Source organism: Sceloporus undulatus, chromosome 3, assembly GCF_019175285.1.
Source record: "Sceloporus undulatus isolate JIND9_A2432 ecotype Alabama chromosome 3, SceUnd_v1.1, whole genome shotgun sequence".
NCBI classification, from domain to species: domain Eukaryota; kingdom Metazoa; phylum Chordata; class Lepidosauria; order Squamata; family Phrynosomatidae; genus Sceloporus; species Sceloporus undulatus.
In genome coordinates this window covers 12736816-12756210 of record NC_056524.1, presented here as the reverse complement: position 1 = coordinate 12756210, position 19395 = coordinate 12736816, and the positions used below count along the sequence as shown (strand labels likewise).

Here is a 19395-nt window from a genome sequence, read left to right as displayed (position 1 = left end):
CTATTGGTTTCTGGGTATAAGGTATGGTGATTACCTTTTAAAAGCCTACATGGCTTGGGTCCATGTATATAAGGGCGCCTACATCCATACAATCCGCCCTGCACCCTCAGGTCCTCTGGAAGGAATTTATTGCAACCCATAAACAACAGACTAATGGCAACCTCCCAGAGGTATTCCCTGCTGTCAGAGGAGATCCGTCAAATGACCGCCTAGACAGCTTCAATAAAGCTCGAAGGCTTTCATGGCCGGCATCCATAGTTTTTCTGGGTTTTCGGGCTATGGGTGACAGAAAAGAAACTCTGCTAGAACAGGCCACAATAGCCCGAAAAACCCACAAAAAACTATTCAAAAAAAGCTGTCAAGACGGAGCTCTCCCGGCAGGCCTTCCCAGAATAGTTCAATCTAATTTCGTACTCTCTTTACTTTACGAACCATTGCCTCTACTAGAAATTTCTGTCATTTAAACAGGTTGAATTTTTAAACTGTATTGTATTTACTCCTGTTTCAAATTGCATTGTTATTTGCTATTTTCCTATGCTTGAGATATGTAATGTTATGTCACTGTTGTAAATTGTTAACAGTTGTACAACGCCCTGATCAGTGGAGGGCGTATAAAAATAAAACTTTTTTATTATTATTATTAGGGAGGGGGGGTTTCAATTTATTTATTGAGAGTATGGCGGTTTACAGACCGCCGAAAAGCGGTGGCCTGCACCCACCCCTTTCCCAGCCGATCGGGCCTCAGTGGCCAGAGAAGCCGCCGCTGGGCCCCAATCCACCACTTCCCCAGGCTGCGGGAAGCGGCAAAAGGCCCTTTCCCGCAGCCTGGAAAGGGGTGTCCTTCGGGCTTCAAGCCCCAAGGACACCCCAGCAGCGCGGGAGGAGGTAAAAGGGGCCATTGGCCCTTTCTCCTGTGTGTGCTGGGCGCAGCCGTCTGAAGGCTGCGCCCAGTGTGCAAATGGCAAAAGGAGCTCTGTTTCAGAGCTCCTTTTGCGGCTGGGGAAAGGGCGCACTATGCACCCTGGCGCGGTTGTGACGATGTACGTTCCGTGCCGCCCCGTATAGAGGTGGCGCGGTCATGACATTGTAATGGCAGCGGCCGTGTGGAATGGCCGCTACCATTTTGTGTGTGCTCCATGCGTGCTAGGGTTGGGGGCGTCCGGAAAGGAGCACCTTTCTAACCCTAGCACGTATGGAGCGCGCACTTTTAGGCCCGTTTGTAACGGCCTAGTATTATTCCAATACAGTCTAATCATGTAAGCCGCCTGATTGCTGCAGTAGAAAGGCGGGATATAAGAATAAAGTTTTTTTTTTTTATTTTATTATAATTTTAAACTATTTATATCCATGACTCCAATTATATAAACAAGATTATTCCATAATGTCTGTCTGTTTTATTTAATCATAAACTCTTTGAACATAGTTATCAATTTTTGTCATAACGATTTCTTTATGACTATTGTCATAGTATGCTATTGTCAGAGCCCATTCATCTTTTTTTTCCTTTATCTTCCATCTGTTTAACCAGTTAGTTAATGTATCTAGATCTTGCATATCCTTAATTTCAATAACCACTCATCTATAGTTGGGGTTTATTTGTTTTCCATTTTTTTGTGCTAAGATCTATATAACAGCATCTCCAAAGTTCCTTCCCAACATTATAGTGGTTTATTTATCATGTTCAACACATCATCCTTGTTTTTATCTTGAAATTTGCGGAGCTAGTTCAACTCCAATGGATGTAACCTGGGCGGTTACAGACCGCCCGTTTGGGGTGGGCTGCACCTGCCCCTTTCCCCGGTGTAGTCGGGGCCTCAGCTGCCAGACCGGCAGCCTCCGAGGCCCCGATCCGCCGCTTTGCAGGCTGCGGGAAGCGGCAAAAGGCGCCTTCCCCGCAGCCTGAAAAGGGTGTCCTGGGGCTTCAAGCCCAAGGGCACCCCGTGGAGGCGGGGAGGAGAAAGGGGCCGCTTGGCCCCTTTCTCTCTTGCTTTGCTGGCGCAGCCGTCTGAAGGCTGCGCCCAGAGACGCAAAGGCGACGCAAACCAGGAAGGAGCTCCAAAACTGAGCTCCTTCCTGCTCCACGCAGAGGGCGCACTAAGTGCCCTGGCGTGGAGCAACGACGTCACTCCGTGCCACCCTGTATGAGCGGCGCGGTCGTGACGTCGTCATGGGGTCCCCCATGTGGAAGGGGAGCCGCCATTTTGTACGGACTCAGTCCGTACTAGGGTTAGGGGGGTGCGGAAGCACCGCACCTTCCTAACCCTAGTACGGACTAACTCCGTACTTTCATGGCATTCTGTAACCCGCCTCGGCATCTGTTTGTCTCATTATAATTGATGTTTTCCATACAACTACAAACAACTACAAGCAAATAAACATGGAACATTAAAAATAGCTAGTTGTATGAATGTATGTATATGTGTTTGTTTTTTGTATGGTTTTTATTTCTAATAAATATTAAAAAAAAATAAGTTCTGGATAGAAGGTAGCAGGCATTTTGAGTCACAAAGCAATCTTGGATCAGAACCCCTTTTGCTAAAGGTATCCTCAGTTTCACAATGTTTATTACATGTATAATCTAGGGGATGGAAATATTAATATACAGTATACATGACAATGAATAAAAGAAGCTCAGACTGTGAAAAAAAATGACCTTTTCAGTTTGTACATCATAAGATATGGAAAGGAACTTTGGGGAATGAGATCTATGACATGTGTGAGATTCTTTGCCCTTCCTGCCTTTAAAGAAGATGGGGGCAGGAAGAGGGTGAGTCATGGTGAATGCCTCTTTACGATTTCCTCTTGTCTGAAGGAAATGGTACTTATATCTATGGTTTAAAGAAACCTCCCTGAACCCTACTGTACTGCAAAAATATTTGGTGCTAGAGTGTATATTAACATATGTTTCAAGAATGTCTTGATGGGCTATATACATAGATCCATTTCAAACCTGGCTACGTGCCTAGATATGGGACAGAGATTTAAGTTTGATTGTTTGTTGTGGTTCTTGTTTTTTAATTTAGCATTTCACAGACTCATCTCCAGTGTCACTTCTTTCCCAGTGAAATCACAGTTTAAAAGTGGTGTGAAGTAATGTCCCAGCTTTGATTTGTGAGTGAGTTGATACTGTGGCTCTGAGTCATTGATGGTCTTTATCAAGCTGGGTTTGGAAAACTACAAAAATTCAAATGCTTGGGGTTGCTTGCTGATAATCTTTGATTTGCTTTAATTGTGCTATAGAGATAGGCTATAAGTACTTTCTTGTTTTTCTTTTACAGTCCCAAGGTACTCATTGCAAGTTCTAACACATTACAGAAGCCCCGAGAAGATACAAGAAAGGCAGCTGTCTCGCCATCTAATGTGGGTTCATTGTCAGTGTCTTCTAAAAATTGAATCCTGTTTTAACATATTGCAGAAGAAAATGGAAGTCAGGATTTTCTTACCATATGTGTACATTATTGGCATACATAGGGACATCAAAGGGTAAAACATGTAGGGCAAAACTAAATGTTAGACAGAAATCACAAGATTCCAGGTGTAAGGCAGATGTTTTGCAAATTTGAAAGCAATGGGGGGGAAAACAATTAGTGCAGTCTGGATAAATAGGCAGTAACTCAAACATGCCTATTTATCTACTCTGTCTCCACATCAACCACATTTGTGATATCTCAATAACCAAGGACTTAGGAGTGCATGTTTACTGAGATGGTGTATAGCTCTGTCCCAAGAGATGTAGACCTAAACTGGAGCGTTAATTCAAAGTAGAGCAGATCTACTGAACTAAGGTGAACTTTGCAAGTCAAAATATATGTTAAGTTCCAGACCCAAGCAGTGGATCTGCTCTGCTTTTAATTAACAGTTGGATTTTGACCTTTGCTTCCATGCATTTGAACTTTTAATACTTTTAATACTAAAGTACACAGATTGTAATTTGGCTATCTGGGAGTCTTACTAATTGTGGGTGACACTGGCCTTGTTCACACATGCATGTACAACCCTTGATTATTGACTCTCGACTGAATATAATAATTATCTCCAACACAACCTTGTGTTGTGAGTTGGTGGTGAATTCAGGGAGGGGATCTGTTCGTGCTGATTAATCATGATGGCTCCTTCAGCAGTGATCATCATAACTTGATGTACAGTCAATAAAAATGAGGCACACACAGGAATCAGCCCTTTGCTATCAAAATAAGAACTGCAAAAGTGACTCTGGCCCCATACAGACAGACCAAAATAAAGCTGCTTTGGGTCAGTTTGTAAGTATGCTGTTTAAATGATGCATGCATCCTAAGAGTTCGGAAGCTGTGCCAAAGCCATGCTCCAATCGTAAGGACTGGATCATGGCTTTGGTGCGGCTTCCGGACTCTTAGGACATGTGCATCATTTAAACAGCATACTTCCAAAGTAACCCAAAGCAGCTTTATTTTGGCCTGTCTGTACTGGCCCTCTGATCCCTTTCACTCTGGACAATTATAGCACTAATTCCATTTTAACTACCATGGCAACATCCTGTGGAATTCTGGGATTTGTAGTTTGGTCAGGAACAGGAGCTTTCTGTCTGAATCAGTCATAAATACCTCTCCCTAAACTGCAAATCCCAGGATTCCATAGGATGTAGCCCTGTCAGTTAAAGTGGAATTATAGCAGCATGACTGTGTACTGTAAAAAGGACCCAAGACTAGGCACTAAGTGCTTATACATGCTGTTGACAATTGCACTGAGTATCTGACAGGTCACCTTAAAAACAAATCTGCTATTTTCAGATATCAGATTTTTAGCCAGAGCCACTGTTAAAACAAAAGCATAATTTGCCTAAATAAAATACAAAAATAGCTTTCAAACACCAGAATGCTTTTTGCTGTTTTAATAGGCTTCTGCTCCCTTCATCTAGTTTCAAAATAGGTATCACCAAGCTCATACTTGCAGATTTTATAGCAAAGAAAGGAGTTTGTCTGACCAGGGTAAAGAACAATCTTATTACCTTGCTGGATCAGTACTGATGCAATCATTTCTTTTGAAATTACTTTACCTCTTTTAAAAAAATACTTTAAAGTGCATAGGATAGAAGAACAAAACAACTTTTTTAAAAAAATCTGACCAACAGTCATAGATTGTAGTCTGGAAGTTCTGGTTAGACTGGAGAAGCTGGATACATGGTCCCACTTACTTTGGTATTTATTGACGAGAGAATGTCTTGCCGATATGCCAACAGTGCAGTAACTGTTGGATGCCATCAACTATAACTTACTCTCAGTTCAGATGTATTCAGTGATAAGTAATTACCCAGTACCAAATTGCTTCTTTTTGTAATAAGATAGTATGAAGTTACATTTCAAAAGTAATGGGCCCCATGGGAACAGCATCGCTTTAGAGTTTGGGAGGAACTTTACAAAGTAAAAAATTTCTAGTTACTTGTAAATTTTAGGAACATTTTCAGTGGTATTTTCCAAGTTTTGTGCTATTTTCTTATCAGTCTTCTTAAGTAACAGAAAGCAACTTAGCTTAATAACCCTTTTCTGTAATGTTAACTAGGATTAATTATGTTTGATGGGCACATAGCACATTAGTTTTAATAAGCAGCTTTTCCCAGGTTGTGATTTTACTAAACTGCCCATACTTTACATGTCTAATACTTGTTGAGTATTTGTACATGTCCAGTTGCTTTTGTGTAAGCTTCGAATCTTGCCGCATTACTTGGTGTAGTGGTAAATTTCTCATCATTTTTTCCCAAGGCATAGGTTTTGTTTTGTTTTTTTCATTTTGTCACACTAGAGAAAGCGATGGACTTGTGGATGTGGACCATATATGTGCCTAGGGAGGTGGATTCATACCTCACCTTAACAAACAAAATGAAATGAATTCAAAAACCTACCAGAGTTTCTCTTGAAATCTTTCTCCATCTGTTAAGATGGCATAGCCTCCTTATAAATAAAGGTTAATAATAATAATATTAATAATAATAGTTTGCCAGAAATAGTTCCTGTCAATCCACTGTTGTCCCACTTTTCAATTGCTTGTTAAATGCCCCAGTTTTTCTATCATCCTCCCACTTTCCTACTTTGTCCTTTGTTCAGTTTTTGCAAATGAAGTTCAAAGTGCAAAAGAAGCTGCTGTAACCGCTCCTAACTTGTCTGTTCTTCATTAATAACTTGCCATCTTGAACACATATGTCTTTGTTTTCATCTGGTGAAATGTTGGAGGATATGAAATGCATGAAAACTTGCTGCTGTATCTTCTTATTGCTTCCATATGACTTCAGATCTATAAAATAACGGGATCTTTTGATATAGGAAATATAATTAAAAAACCAAACACATTAAAAACATACTTCACATATTGTAGTCTGGATGTAGCTGTACCAGAAAAGAGCCTTGCTTTATTTTTCTGTGGTGATTCTTTCCACACTATTATAATATATTCACCTCTCCTCTAGGATTTCTCATCAGGCTTGCTGAGTTGCATAATATCAGACTATCTGTTGCATTCAGATTTTGGAATATATCAGCTATAGCCAGCATAGTCAGTGGTAAGGGATTATGAGAATTGCTGTCCAAAAACATCAGGTGGGCTGCCCAATGCTGCCCATCCCTGCCAGGCTTTCTCCCTGGTTCTATGCACAGTCTTGTACATTTTCTTGCTCATGTTCCTTTTGAAGATTAGAGTGTTAAACTAAATATTATATTTGTTTCAGCAAAGAAAAAATCCATTTAATGACTCAACACTTCTTGAAGACAATATGAAAACTGAGCAACCTGAAAACAGAATGACTGGTTTATCAGAAGGATCAGACAAAGGTGACCTTTTTAAAATTAGCTGCACTACTTTTATACAATCATTGAAAGGTTGGAACAAATCCAGTGGGCCCTCAATATCTGGTGGGGTTTGGCTCCAAGACCCTTTGTGGATACCAAAATCCATGGATGCTCAAGTCCCATTATATACAGTGGTGTAGTAAAATAGCATCACTTATAAAAATGGCAAAATCAAGGTTTGCTTTTGAATTAGTGTGTGTATGTGTGTGTGTGAATATTTTTGAACCATGATTGGTTGAATCCATGGGTGCAGAATCCTTGGATAAAGAGGGATGACTGTATGACAAAACGTTTTGATCAGCAACTTCTTGTGACACATTAATGATTCCATCATGTTGCAAAGGAGTTTTCCAGAAGTGTTGCGCTGCCTTTTTGCATTGGCAATGCAGAACTGCAACAAAAATGCTGTCTGTGTTTTGAAATCTTTTGGGGAGGCCCTTGTCTCTGTTGCACTACCCTCACAGGTACACCTGGTGGAAACATAGAAGAGGAGAGGACCTTCTCAGTGGCTTCTCTGGAATTTCCTTCACAGAGAGATTAGACTGGTTACCTTCCTTACTATCTTTCTGCAAGCAGATCAAAACCTTTTGATTCCAGCAGGCCTATGTGAAATTTTTTAAAGAGGAAATGGGCCTTGTAAATATATTGAATATAATGAAGATGAGGATGATTGGTGATGATAAAGTGCAAAATTAAAAGAAGACATAGCTCTAACATACACGGAATATATAAGATGTGTATAATCAATCTTCTTGTTCAGTACTAGAATCAGATTTGCTCTGGGAAATCTGTTGTATCAGCTATGTTAGGTTTCTGATAAAGAACTGAGTAGAATAGTCTATATATGAGATGCATGACTTGTGTTTCTTGTGTTTATTTTAAATCAATAGTAATGTAAATAGAATTGTATAGTGACAAGCCATCATTCAATGTAAATGAGAGGCTTGCCATGTTGGATGGGGGATTCTGGGAATTATAGTCTCAAAGGTAATTTTGATAAGTGAGTATTGAACTCTTCTTCTGTAGCTGAAAATTGATCATTACGTTTTGGTGTTAATACTAAAAATGTCAAAGCTCAGTTAAGTTTGTAAATTCAAACTGTTATGTTTATCCAAAACTGTTCCATTTGTAAATACAAAGGTTTTTTAGTAGTAGTAGTAGTAGATGTTGTTGTTGTTAACCCGCCTCTCCCCAAGGCTCAAGGTGGATTACAACATAGATTAAAACACATTAAACCATTTAAACACATGTTAAAATACATAAACAAAGGGCATGTTAAAATCACCCAGCATAACTGGATGAAGATGCATAAATGGGCCTGTCTGGTTTTTAAAAAAACAATTTTTAAGCTAACCAAGACATGCATAGCACACTTGATTATGAAAGATTTGCTTTTGCATCACAAATTTGTTCCTTTCTTAGTTATTCCTTTCTAGTCCAACCATGCAACAGACTGAGACGGGTCATAATAATAATAATAATAACAACAATGTTTATTTATAATGCCCTTTTCACCACATGGCAGCTGAAATGAACTGTACCAGTACAGCTTGTGTGTGAGAAAAGTAAAATTTTCAGAATATTCCCTTGCATTAAAGCCACCTCAAAAGTACTAAACTATCGGTTTAACATGTGTTGGGCTAGAATCTTTCTCCCTATTTGTGTTTCAGTAATAGGTTTGCTATAGTGGTTTGAGTATTGGATTAATATTCCAGGAGCCCAAGGTATAAATCCCTACTTGGCCATGAAAACCTACCGAGTTGCCTTGGGCAAGTCACACACTCTCCTCCTCAGAGAATAGAAAACCTCTTCTGAACAAATCTTGCCAAGTAAACCCTGTGGTAGGGTCACCTTACTGTAGCCATAAGACAGAAACAACTTGAAGGCACTCAACAGTAACATGGACGTCTTTACATGCAAGTTGCAATACAAAAAGTACAGAGGGCCTGCAGCATGAAGTAATAGTCCTCATTGTGCTAAATGGTTGATCAGGCTAACGACAAAGCTTGAAGCTCTCTGTCTTCTTGCACTGCATCCCCTAACAAGTAAGCTTATGGCAGTTTCTCCTCCACGGCAATTAATAATACTTGTATTTACTTGCATGTTTCTTTGCTTCTACCAAATCTTTCATTTGTAGTATGTGTTTACCCTTTTCTTTATGTGCATGTCTTGTCTTGCAGACACACACTTGCCTTCAGTAGAAAACCAACCCAGAGTAACCTTAACAAACCACAGCAGGTTAGAAGGGCCAGAGCAGGCTCCCGCAGGACTGGATAAGTTGCAGATACAGGCAGGAAAGCCTCCGGTGCCAAAAGCCAGGAAAAACATCCATAAGACATCAGATGTCAGTTTGTCAAGTGAAGATTCATTTTCCAAATCATCAAGAAGACTCAAGCAGGCTAACGGCCAAGGGACACCACCCAGGGGGATCTTGAAACGCAGTTCAAGTTCAAGCTCCACAGATTCCGAAGTGCTCCGTGTGAACCAAACTTTAGATCCCCCCAGTAAAAGTGGATTGCCGCCCTCAGCTATACTTGAAGATGTTGCAGAGAAAGATGCTACTCCTGCTGCAGAACTGGAAGGATTCTCCCAAAACTCATTGGAAAGACTAAAGCAAGTCAGGTTCTCCTCCAGTGTAAGTAGGAAAGAACGTCCGCAGAGCCTGGAGTTGCAAGAGGGCAAAGAATCTGGGGAATTCACATTGTTAGATTCTGACTATGTCAAGACCAGTGACAACCCTGTGGATGGCTTAGATGTACTTCAGAATGGGGAAACTCAGCCAGCAAAGCCTCCTCGGTCCCATTTTCCAGCTCTAAATGATAACATTGAGGACAGAGGAGTATCCCAAGAAGAGGAAACAGCTCTAAGCTCTTACAATGCTAACAGTTCAGATCCCTCACAACCCGTGCAAAGCCCCATTGTGAAACCTATACTTCCAAGCGAATCTCCTGGCAAGATCCTTCCCAGGCCTGGGGAAGAACAAACTGCTGATATGCAAATCAAAACTAAACATCTGAGCCCTGAGCCAGACACCATCTCCAAAAGCACAACTGGTAAGAAGCACAGGATAGCCCCATGTGTTAATAAATAGTAAAAACTTTGGCTTTGAGCGGTCCTGTTTTCCAGTCTTGGATTTGGAACCATGCTTTTGCTTTACCATCTTACACTTGATTATTTCAAGTACTAACTATTTGTCACTTCTGCTTCTTTTTGACACATTATCACTGCTTCTGCAGATATTTGCAGATTATTTTGTTGTTTAGGGTGCACTCCATTGTTTGTTTTGATGAACTGACTCAAATCACAGTGGGGACAAGCAAGTTATTAAATCTTTATTTGGGCAAAATATAAAATGGGTAAGTAACATTACCTAAGGAAAGTCTGAGATCTAATCTTGCTGTTCTGTTTATTTGGAAGTACATGCCAGGATTGAAGATCTGGAATGTGACAGCTAAACCCTTTCCTGCTCCAATTCCTTCCCCGTTTTTCTTTGTTTGGGGCAAGTAATGGTTTGCTATAATTTTCATACAAACTATGGTTTGGCTATCAATCTGAAATGAAAGCTTTCTTAAAATAAATCTTTGTCTCTTTCATCTGAACCAGAGAATTGTAAGAGAAACAAAGCGTGGGTCTCTATCACTTTGCAAGCTTTTATATTAGGAATTTTTAGTCTTAATCTAAAATGTGAACAAGCATTTTTAATGTTTTCCTGGTATTTGTTTTTAAATGAATATTAGTCTATAAAACTAAATGAAAAAAATAGTAGTGTAGATTACACGCAATCTAACAGAAGAGGACATTTCTCACTTGCATTGTTCACTACTGAAAAACATAAGTTTGCACAGTGTGTCTCTACCTATATAATTGCCAGCGTATCTCTTTGAAATATAGGGCCATCAGTGTTTTTTCTTTTATCATGGTATTTGGAAAGTTTGCATTTCATAAAGGACTGCAGGCTTTAATTAACCTTTTAAATCAGTCACTTCCCTTTAAACTTAACTTTTCTTTTATTAAAAAAAGTACAGTGGTACCCCGGGATACGAATTACCCAGCTTACGAATTTTTCGGGATACGAAAAAATCCCATAGGGATTTATTGTTTCGGCTTACGAAGGTTTTTTCGGGTTACGAAAAAACCTCGGCGCTATGCCGCCACCGGAGGGCAGCAGAGAGCTATTTTTTTCCATTAGCGCCTATGGCAATTCAGGTTACGAAGGTTTTTCGGGTTACGAAATTAGCCGCGGAACGAATTAATTTCGTAACCCGAGGTACCACTGTATTTCTGAGGGAGGCAATTTGTTAGAGCAAGGGTAGTCAACTTCAGAGCGAGTGGAGACCTATTCACACTCCCATATTCTCCTGATGGGCCTCCCTCCATTTTCAGTTCAGATTCAGTCAGAAATTGATCAGACATCACTATTGTTTCTTACTTTTGGGGGTATTTTTTGGCAAAAATGCCCCAAAGGGGATGCCACTGTAAAGGTGGCTAAATGCACCATCTAAATTTTAGATTCTAAAATAGAGAATACCTTTCCTCTTAAAATGTCTTGGTCATATGCAGATATGTGCAGGTTTAGTTGATTAAAATTCACTTGGTAGACTAATACTCTCTTAATTTGGTGTGGCAGACCATGTTTCATAGAAAAAACTGGCTCTTTCTCTTCTAGGCCAGCAGTTGCCTTTGGCTACAAAAGAAGAGCCTCAAGCACCAAAAGTTGGCTCTGCAGACCTTGAACAAGGTAAGCCTGCACTTGTTGAAGGTCAGAGTGCTAAAACCACTTCTAAACCTGACAAACATGCTGTTGAGATATTGAAGGCAGCTGATGAGTCCATATCAAAAGTATTAGACTGGTTTAAAAGAAGTTCCAGTACGTCCAGTAATGAAACCATTTTGTTAAGCCCTCAGGAGAGGGAACTTGCAGAGGAGATGGACAAGTCAAGAGGGTTGCCTGTAACTAGAGAAGATGACAGATTGAGTACCATTGTGTTAAATAGAGATTCTTCCACATATGAAAAGGAAGAGCCAACTAACAAGGACTATGACTTCCATGCAGTTGTAAACCAACCAGACCAATTATCATTTGCAGAGATTGGAAGCCCAATCAGCCTATTAGTAAGAGAACAAAAAGATTATAATCAAAGCAACCAAGGCTCTAACAACCAAGGGCAGGACATTCATATCAGACCATATCTCCAGACCATTGATCAGGGTTTGAACGAGACCAAGGGAACTGGTTTGGGAGCTGAACACAAAACAGAAGTGGAAACCCCTTCACACAGCGAACTGGAGCCATTTCAGGATAACAAAATGAAGCTGGATTTGAAGAGTTTTGATTCTTCCGTAAAAAGGAAAAAGAATACACATGCATACACTGATGGAGAAAGAGATGTTAAATCTCTCTTGGAAGAGCATCAGCCTAGAGAATCTGAAGGAAAACGATCTGAATTTCTAAATGGGGTAAACATGCAACATGCCAACAGAGGGAATCTTTCTGTTGTGCAGGAGCAAGAATCCAAGCAATCATCTCTGACAGGATATAAAAAAAGAGTCAAGGACATCAAGGCTTTTTGGGAAGGAGAGAAAATTACCCAGCAGGCTGCAAATAAGGAAGATCTAGTAACTGGAGGCAGAACTGTAAGTAACACAGTACTGAATGATAAAAAGGAATCCAGTACAGCAAAACAAATGGGTGGATCATCAGGCTATGTTACAGGTGAATCTGACAATGAACAAAGCAAGTATAGTAAAGTTACCTTTCGAAAAATTGAATTAAGTGATGATGACACTGAACCTAAAAATAATGACTTTAAGCTGTCTTCAGAAAAAATGAAACCAAGCCCAATGGATAACTCCAAAAGAAGCCATTTTGTTGATAGATCTGCCAAAACACTTCCAAGTGAACAGAAGTATAATGAATTTACAGAACAGCTGGGTAGAGAGAATTTGCAGCTAAGACACAAGGAAGTGTCCTTTTCTAAAGGTGATGGAGGTTTACAGGCTGGTGCCCTGCAACAGAAACATCATTTTAAAATTCATTCTTTAAAAGAAAAAATAGATGAAGAATCCAGGGCCCAGATGCTCAACCCTTCACAGTTTCAAAGTCTAAGAAGTTTTTGGGGTGCAGGAACTAAGCCAATGAGCAAGACGGATGAGGAAAAGGTGAAGACAATTATCCCGAGGAATAGAAACCGTAGTACGGGAAGTTATCAGAAGGAGTCAGAGGAGTTAAAAAAAGTTAGAGTAGAAAATAGCCAGGCAGTTTGGGAAGGTGAACAGCAAAAACCAATCTTCATAGAAAAAAGACTGGAGGAACCAAATGCAAAGGTTTCACCTGTAAATGTCTTAGAAACAAGCCAGGTGTTTCCAAACAAAGCAAGACAACCAGCTCTTTTGCCATCAGTAGATGCTGTGCCAATGGGAAGTTTAGAATTTGCTTTACCAGAGGCTGACTACTCAAAGGCTCCACAACATAATAGGATGGTTCTTGCAGACACAGATAGAAAAGATGAAGTTACAGGAAGTGAAGTAATAGAGACTGTAAACAGAACTTTGGTGCCATCAAAACATGATGCTGATATCTTCAACATCAGCTTGGAAAGGTTGCTGAAGGAAATCTCTGGTGTGAAAACTTCTTCCAGTCATCCTACAATGATGGATGTTTCTGACCAAGCTGTTTCTCTATCACAGAAGAGCCCTTTTTTTTAGTAAGGTGATGGAACTCAGCCATGGTTCTTATCCTGGTAGTCAATATAAGAGTGGGTTAGGTCCACAGGGAATGGAAGGAGTTGTACAAAAACATGACTTGCAGAAAGATCAATCTGCTGAATTTAAAAGAGGCACAGGGAGTTTGCCTGCAACAATAGAAGAATCGAGTTCATTACCTGGGAGAGCTTCTAACATGGAGGAAGATGGAGTTCATCAAGATGATATTCCTTCTCAGAAAAAAGTCTTTGAGATCCCATCACTCAAACTTATACTACCTGATGCTTCTCTTGTTGCTCAGAACAGAGCAAACTCTCCTACTGAAGAGGTTTCTGAGACAGTGACAGGGATTAATATTCCATCAACCAGAAAATGCAGTGATTTGAATGCCAGACTAGTCTCCCTTCTTAAAGAATCACCAGAAATGCCTTGCATTTCAGCATCTACTCAGAATATTCTAAAAAAACAATTTGACCATATTGCTGAAGAGGACCAGCAAAGGTCTTGTAAGAAAGTGTCTGAAAAAAGTATTCCTGTTTCAACCCAAATGGCCAATTCTCCACAAGACTCCATCACTGAGGCAACTGAGGGAAGCAGAGATGCTCATGAAGTTGGTGGCAGTGAAATGGCTATAGTGCTGAGTGAACCAACCAAAGAGGCCACTCTCTTGTTGCCATTAAGAAACCAGAAAAATGTGGAAGCTGAAACTTATGCTTCTTCTATTGACAAGCAACCTAAGGATGTAGCAGAGATAGTGGTAAACACGATTAAATCAAATGCCTATGATCTTGCAGCATTTAGAGCCAATTTAAGCAAACTGCTCAAAGAGGATTCAGAAGACAGAGAGGTCCTTATATCAACTAATGCCCCATTGTCAACCCACATGCAATCAGTTTTTGGCAAAGATGGACCATATCATCAAGAAATAATTGAAATAGTAGAAAAGGCTGCTGTTCCCTCCAATTCCAGACAGGTGGGACTTAAAGCACACTTCCAAAAACTGCTCAAGGAAGACTCTGAAATCCAACCTGAAGACCAGAAAAATATAGATAATAGCACTAGAGCGCGAATGGAGAGGGAATCTAATCAGAATGTACGTTTGGTTTGTCAACAGCAAATGAACCAAGAAGTCAATGAATCTGTAAACAAAACTGTTGTTCCATCTAAGGTGAAGCAAAGAGAATTTCATACTGGCTTACAGAAATTGCTTGAAGAAGCTGGCCAGATGCCACCTGCCCAGTTGGGATGTTTAGATGCCAAAATAAAAGAGAACATGCAGGTTAGGCATAGTTTAGAAAGCATGATGGACCTTCCTCAAGAAGCAGATGAAAATGTAATAAAATCTATTGCACCAGGAAAAGATGATGATATATTCAAATCCATCTTAGAAAAGTTACTTAGGGAACACGCTGATGCTACTTCACAGTCATCCATGGAAGTTCATGACAACTCAACATTTCGATTAGAAAAGCAAAGCTCATCTGTAAAACTGTCAGCACCCATTACGAGTGTGTCAAGTGACTATCGCACTGAGGTTAAAATACCACTCAAGGGTAAATCTTTCAAACAAGATAACCAAACTATAGAGGTAGCAAAGGTTTCTGGAGTCCCAGAAACGTCTGTGGTTTTCCAGAAAACTGCCCATGTTAATCTTGCATCCAGTGGAGCCCAACCTCTCGAAAAAGGGGAAGATTCTCCCACCCATTCCAGGACAGATGAGAGCAAGCAGAAATATGAAAGAGAGAGAGAAGATAGGGTTTCCAGGCCAAGTGCTTCCTTGGAGGATGGGAATGAAATAGTGACAGTAATGCCTGGATCCCAGAGGTCAAGCACCCCACTTTTACAAAAGGACAATTCTCCCCAAATAAGTAAAGTGGAGCTGCTTCTTGCTTCCCCAAATGCTGATGACAGTGAAGATGATTATGAAGATGCCAGGAGCTTTGGATCAGATCTCTCTGATGAAAACAACAGTTCCTTTGTCCGAATCCAAAGAAGTAGAATACGTGAGCAGTTTTGAATTCTTTTATTGTTCTGGCCGCTTGTGCGTGCGTGTGTGTGTGTGTGTGTGTGTGTGTGTGTGTTACAAATGTAGAAAATCATATGAATGGAACAACATTAGTCTCCAAGACCAAATATTTGGGAAGCATTTCTCTTAAGACATTATTTCCCAGATGTTTAATATAAGGGGTGCTTTTTCTTGCAATCAAAGAGTAGGAAATTGTTGCTGTGCATTCCAAGTGGTGATACATCCCACATAGAAGTCTACTTCATTGCTTATTGCACACTACAGAGTTCTTCCATACACTTGTCAGGGCATGAAGAAGTTGCTTTTTGGACTATGACTCCAAAATTTTCCCTATCAGAATGAGATTCTTAGAGTTGAAAGTTTTCCAAGCTCTGACATCTCAAGACTCGTCACTTCAAAATAATAGCAGTCCCAAGGATCCCCAGGGATTCTGCCATTTCCTATGGCAACAAGGTATCAAATATCAAATAGCTAATTGGATCCCTCTACCCCTAAATGGAGAAGCCAGTGTGGCACAATGGTTTGAGCACCAGACTGTAACTCTGGAGACCAGAGTTCAAATCCCCGCTTGTCCATGGAAACCTACTAGGTGATCTTGGGCAAGTCACACTCTCTCCACCTCAGAAAATCCCATTTTAAGGTTACCATAAGTTGGAAATGACGAAGGCACACAACAACAACCCCTAAATGGACTTTGGACTCTGAAGCAATATTTGCTGACAGATGTCATTGAAATTAGCTTCTGTTGTTGTTCCCACCCATCGTGGTCCCAAACTGTTTATTAAACTGAAGAATGTCTTCAGTTTAACAAGCAGAAGGCCTGCTCTTTAGGAGCAAGAATTGCTGGAGCAAAGCTCAACAGATGAAAGCCCCAGTCTGGGGCATGATTCACTCACACATATGTATAAAATGGTACACCATGTTGAGTTACCATTTCCATCACTCTTGCCACGTTCTGATGCCATTGGCCTATATCCAGGTGTGAGAATCCTGTGCCCCTTCTGATATTGTTCAATTGCAGTTCCTAGCAGCCCTAGCCAACATAGCCAATAGTGAGGAATGCCTAAAGTTGTAATCCAGGAACATTTGGAGGTCTGTCTAATCTCACACCTACCTAAATTATGTTGCTGATCCCATTGAGTCAATTGCTGCATATTAAATCAACACTTATGTAAATCCCATTTCCATGTTTCTTATAGTCAGGTAGAGGCTGGTTTTTTTAAAAAAACAAACAAACCTGGGTACATGAGGGGGGAGATTAGGCCATGTTTATTTGAGAGATATGTCTGTGCGTTGTGCAGTGTTCATGTGTTTTGTCTTGAAACAGGTTCGGAAGAAGGACTAAACCCTGTTATGGAAGCTTTGAAAAGGAGTTCAAATAGGGAAATTCCTTCCAAAAGTCTAGAGGACATACCATCAGCCACATCAAGTGAGCAAAAATGTTTGCCTGACATCTTCCTTGTTCTTCAAGATTTTTCTTTAAAAATTCTTTTCCCATCTGCTCAATCCTGGTCAAGAAGTCACATTGCCTATGGCAGAATTAAGAATATGTAATAATTTTTTAGAAAAACAAGTACATCTAATACTTACATATTAGTACGCAAAGGGATCTTGCAGCACCTTTGAGACTAACTGCGAAAGAAGTTGTAGCATGAGCTTTCGTAGATTTGGTCTACTTCCTTAGATGCATGTAGATCAAAAGTTCATGCTACAACTTCTTTTGCACAGGTGCTGCAAGATCCCTTTGCATGCTGATAAGTAATGCATTAAAAGTTAGGATGCTACCTGTAATACATTACTTTTGGGAACAATGAGGGTGTAATGAAATAATGCACCAACTGGAGTATTATTGTTTTGGGGCAATGAGTAATATTAATTCTCAAACTTTTTTTACGGGGTGATATTTTGGAAGATTTTTAGCTATTTTTCTACTTTCTTTTTTTTTTTTTAAATAATTAATTTAAAAGTAGCATGTTAGTAGCACAGTTCTCATAAAGCAATAAGCCAGTGTGTTGTAATGGTTTGAGTGTTGGACTAGGACACTGAGAGACCAGGGTTTATATCCCCACTCGGCCAAAGAAACCTACTGGGTGATCTTGGTCAAGTCACGTTCTCTTAGTTTCAGCAGAAGCAAGGGCAAACCCATTCTGAACAAATTCTGTCAAGAAGACCCCAGGATAGGTTGGCCTTAGAGTTGTCATCAGTCAGAAATGATGTGAAGGCACACAACAACAAATGTGTTATTAAATTTTTTCAGTGAACAGTAATGTTTAAGCTAACACTTGAACTTTAAAAATAGTGTTCTGAATTCTGGGTGTTAAAAGATGCTTGCTCTGTTCCATCAAATGATTTACAAAGAGTCATTTTCTGAATGACACCTCTGACTTTTAAAAAACCTGCTGTTGCTTCCACTTAATGGCTTTGTTAACCTGCCTGATAAACAGTATTAGAAACAAAAATATTACCACATTTTAGGGCACATTCCCTTATGCTATAATGTTTAATCATAAAACTATCTTCTATACATTTGAGCTTCCTAGTTCCATCTTTTTCGCCTTTAGACCCTTCTGTTGTGAGCCCATAGTGATCCCTTGAACAGATGAAATGTCTAACTATGTCACATTTTCCCCCTTGTACAGATGAAGGAAAAGTAAACTTTCCAAGGGAAGACTTAATTCTTAGTGCTGAAGATGGTAACTATCTTCTTTGTAGCTGCATGAATGTAACTTTGTGCTTTAGTAGTGTGTGTTAATTCTCTGCAGTGCTATGCTTTTGCATTCCTTTTCTGGGATAGCCAGCATTTTAGGTAGTTACATACGGCATGACTTTGAATAATATTCATCTTGGGATTGGGGTGACTTTTTTCAAATAGTGTTTCTGCTGAGTATAAAGACTGCACATTAAAAAATGCTGGTCATAATCCATCATAAGTCACCATGCTTGAACCCAGCTGGTATCAGTAGTATGCAGTGTATATCTAAATGTATGCAAAATATTATAGTTGCTTTAGCTAAGATAATATTTCACCACCATTAAATTTAAATGGACTCCATTTATACAGCATTCTCCACTTTGTGGAACACTGATCTGGTTAATTGATCAGCATGCCAATTCCATTATGGCTAAACCTTAGCTTTTTCATAGGCATGTAGTTGTTTTTCCAGCAGCCATTCTTTTGTCTTTAGCTGTGGTAGAAAATGGTGATTCTAGCTGCACTGTTATAAACAAAGTGACCTCTTTGCTAGAAGAAGTTATATCATTACTGTACTGATACAGACAACAAACAGTGGACCAGCTGGACAGAGAGGAAAGCTGATAGGAAGAGAATCAACTCATTTGAAATGTGATGCTGGTATTCTATGGATACCATGGACTGCCAGAAAGACAAATAGAACCAAGATGACACAACTGGTGCTGATATGCTTTGGACCTGTCATAAGACATGGCTCACTAATAAAGACAATAATGGTTGGTAAGGTAGAAAGCAGCAGTAGCAGTAAAATAATAATAATAATAATAATAATAATAATAATAATAATAATAATTATTATTATTATTATTATTATTATTATTATTATTATTTCCTGCCTCTCTTCAAGGCTCGAGGTGGGGTACAGCATGTTAAAATACAAAACACAAAAACAACTGACAGTACTATAAAATCATTAAAAACAGTTCATATACAGGTTAAAAAGTCATGATTTAAAATTGACTGGATAGGCTTGCCAGAAGAGATAGGTCTTTAATTCTGTTTTAAATGGAGTCAGCATTTTCAGCTGTCGTATGTTTTCTGGCAGATCATTCCACTATCTGGGGGCAGCAGAGGAAAAATCCTCTGGGAAACTGTTGCCA

The 19395-nt window shown here is 39.7% G+C and overlaps 1 protein-coding gene across 1 annotated transcript in view; it reads left to right on the top strand.

The window, feature by feature from the left end:
- The window catches only part of SYTL2 (synaptotagmin like 2), an 89672-nt gene that overhangs the window by 51453 nt on the left and 18824 nt on the right, over positions 1-19395 (top strand). The window contains 8 exon segments of the mRNA XM_042456985.1: positions 3024-3090; positions 3279-3360; positions 6695-6797; positions 8996-9868; positions 11482-13511; positions 13513-15520; positions 16871-16972; positions 18183-18236. Coding sequence (XP_042312919.1) covers positions 3024-3090; positions 3279-3360; positions 6695-6797; positions 8996-9868; positions 11482-13511; positions 13513-15520; positions 16871-16972; positions 18183-18236 — 5319 coding nt within the window.